The sequence below is a fragment of the Bison bison genome, unplaced genomic scaffold, assembly GCF_000754665.1.
Source record: "Bison bison bison isolate TAMUID 2011002044 unplaced genomic scaffold, Bison_UMD1.0 scf7180017864291, whole genome shotgun sequence".
Classification (NCBI taxonomy): domain Eukaryota; kingdom Metazoa; phylum Chordata; class Mammalia; order Artiodactyla; family Bovidae; genus Bison; species Bison bison.
The window spans coordinates 1202197-1203112 of record NW_011494863.1 but is presented as its reverse complement, the minus strand read 5'-3'; the positions used below and the strand labels follow the sequence as shown (position 1 = coordinate 1203112).

Genomic DNA, 916 nt, shown 5'->3' with positions numbered 1-916 from the left:
TTATTTTTAACTTTTTTAACTTTTTATTTTCTCTCTTTCTTTACAGTATAGTTTCTCTGTGTGTGGCTGTGTGTGTGTGTGTGTGTGCATGTGTGTGTGGGTTTTTTCCATTCAGTTTGATCAATCTTCTTCCCCTTCTTCCTCACCCTGCAGCAGCAGGGTGGCAGCGGCTGTCTCCTCCTGCTGCTGCTGCTGCTGCTGGTGAAGCTGCTCACAGGCAGCTCGCTTCTCCCTCTGCTTCTCTTGAATCTTCTTCATCTCCTCCGAGTACTTGCAGAAGGTGTGTCCAAACTTGGCCCACACCTTGTAGGGCACGGTGATGGAGTTGCGGTAGGTGGGCTTCACCTCGCTCACTCGCATAAACACGCCGTACTTGTTGGAGCCCACATCGAAGAAGAAGCGCTTGTTGTCCACAGTCAAGGAGGTGCCCTCGGGCAGCTCAGCCGGCTCCTCCTCCACTCCGTAGTCGTCGATGAGCTTGGCCAGAGCGTCGCGGAACTCGATGAGCCCCTGTGCGGGCAGTGCAATGGTCTGGCCCTGCGTGGAGCCCAGGCCGGGCCCCCGGTTGACCGTCTGGCGGATGCGCAGGAAGCGGCCGCGCTGGTTCTCCTTGAGATCCATGTAGTACTTGCGGTTCTCGCGCACCAGGAACTCGCTCTTGAGCGCCCGGCGCGGCTCGTCCTGCGCCTGGGCCAGGTCGGGCGGCTGGCTGGGGGCCAGCTGCGCGTAGTGCTCGATGAAGTCGCCCAGGTAGTCGCGGAACTCCACGGCCACTGACATGGAGAGAGTAAGGCGGCTCTTGTTGCCGCCCGCGCCCACCTCAGCGATCTTTAGAAAGCGGCCCTTGGCGTTCTGCTTCACGTCCAGGTAGAAGCGCTTATTCTGGATGTCCACCCGCTTGGAGGCCAGCTCCTGC

General features: G+C 58.7%; 1 protein-coding gene across 1 annotated transcript in view; it reads right to left on the bottom strand.

Moving 5' to 3' along the window:
* Positions 1 to 14: 14 nt before the first annotated feature.
* PURA (purine-rich element binding protein A) overlaps positions 15 to 916 on the bottom strand; it is a 1563-nt gene continuing 661 nt past the window's right edge. The window contains exon 2 of the mRNA XM_010850612.1: positions 15 to 912. Within this exon, the coding sequence (XP_010848914.1) occupies positions 121 to 912 (792 nt within the window). The 3' untranslated portion in view covers positions 15 to 120. The remainder of the gene's footprint in view (positions 913 to 916) is intronic.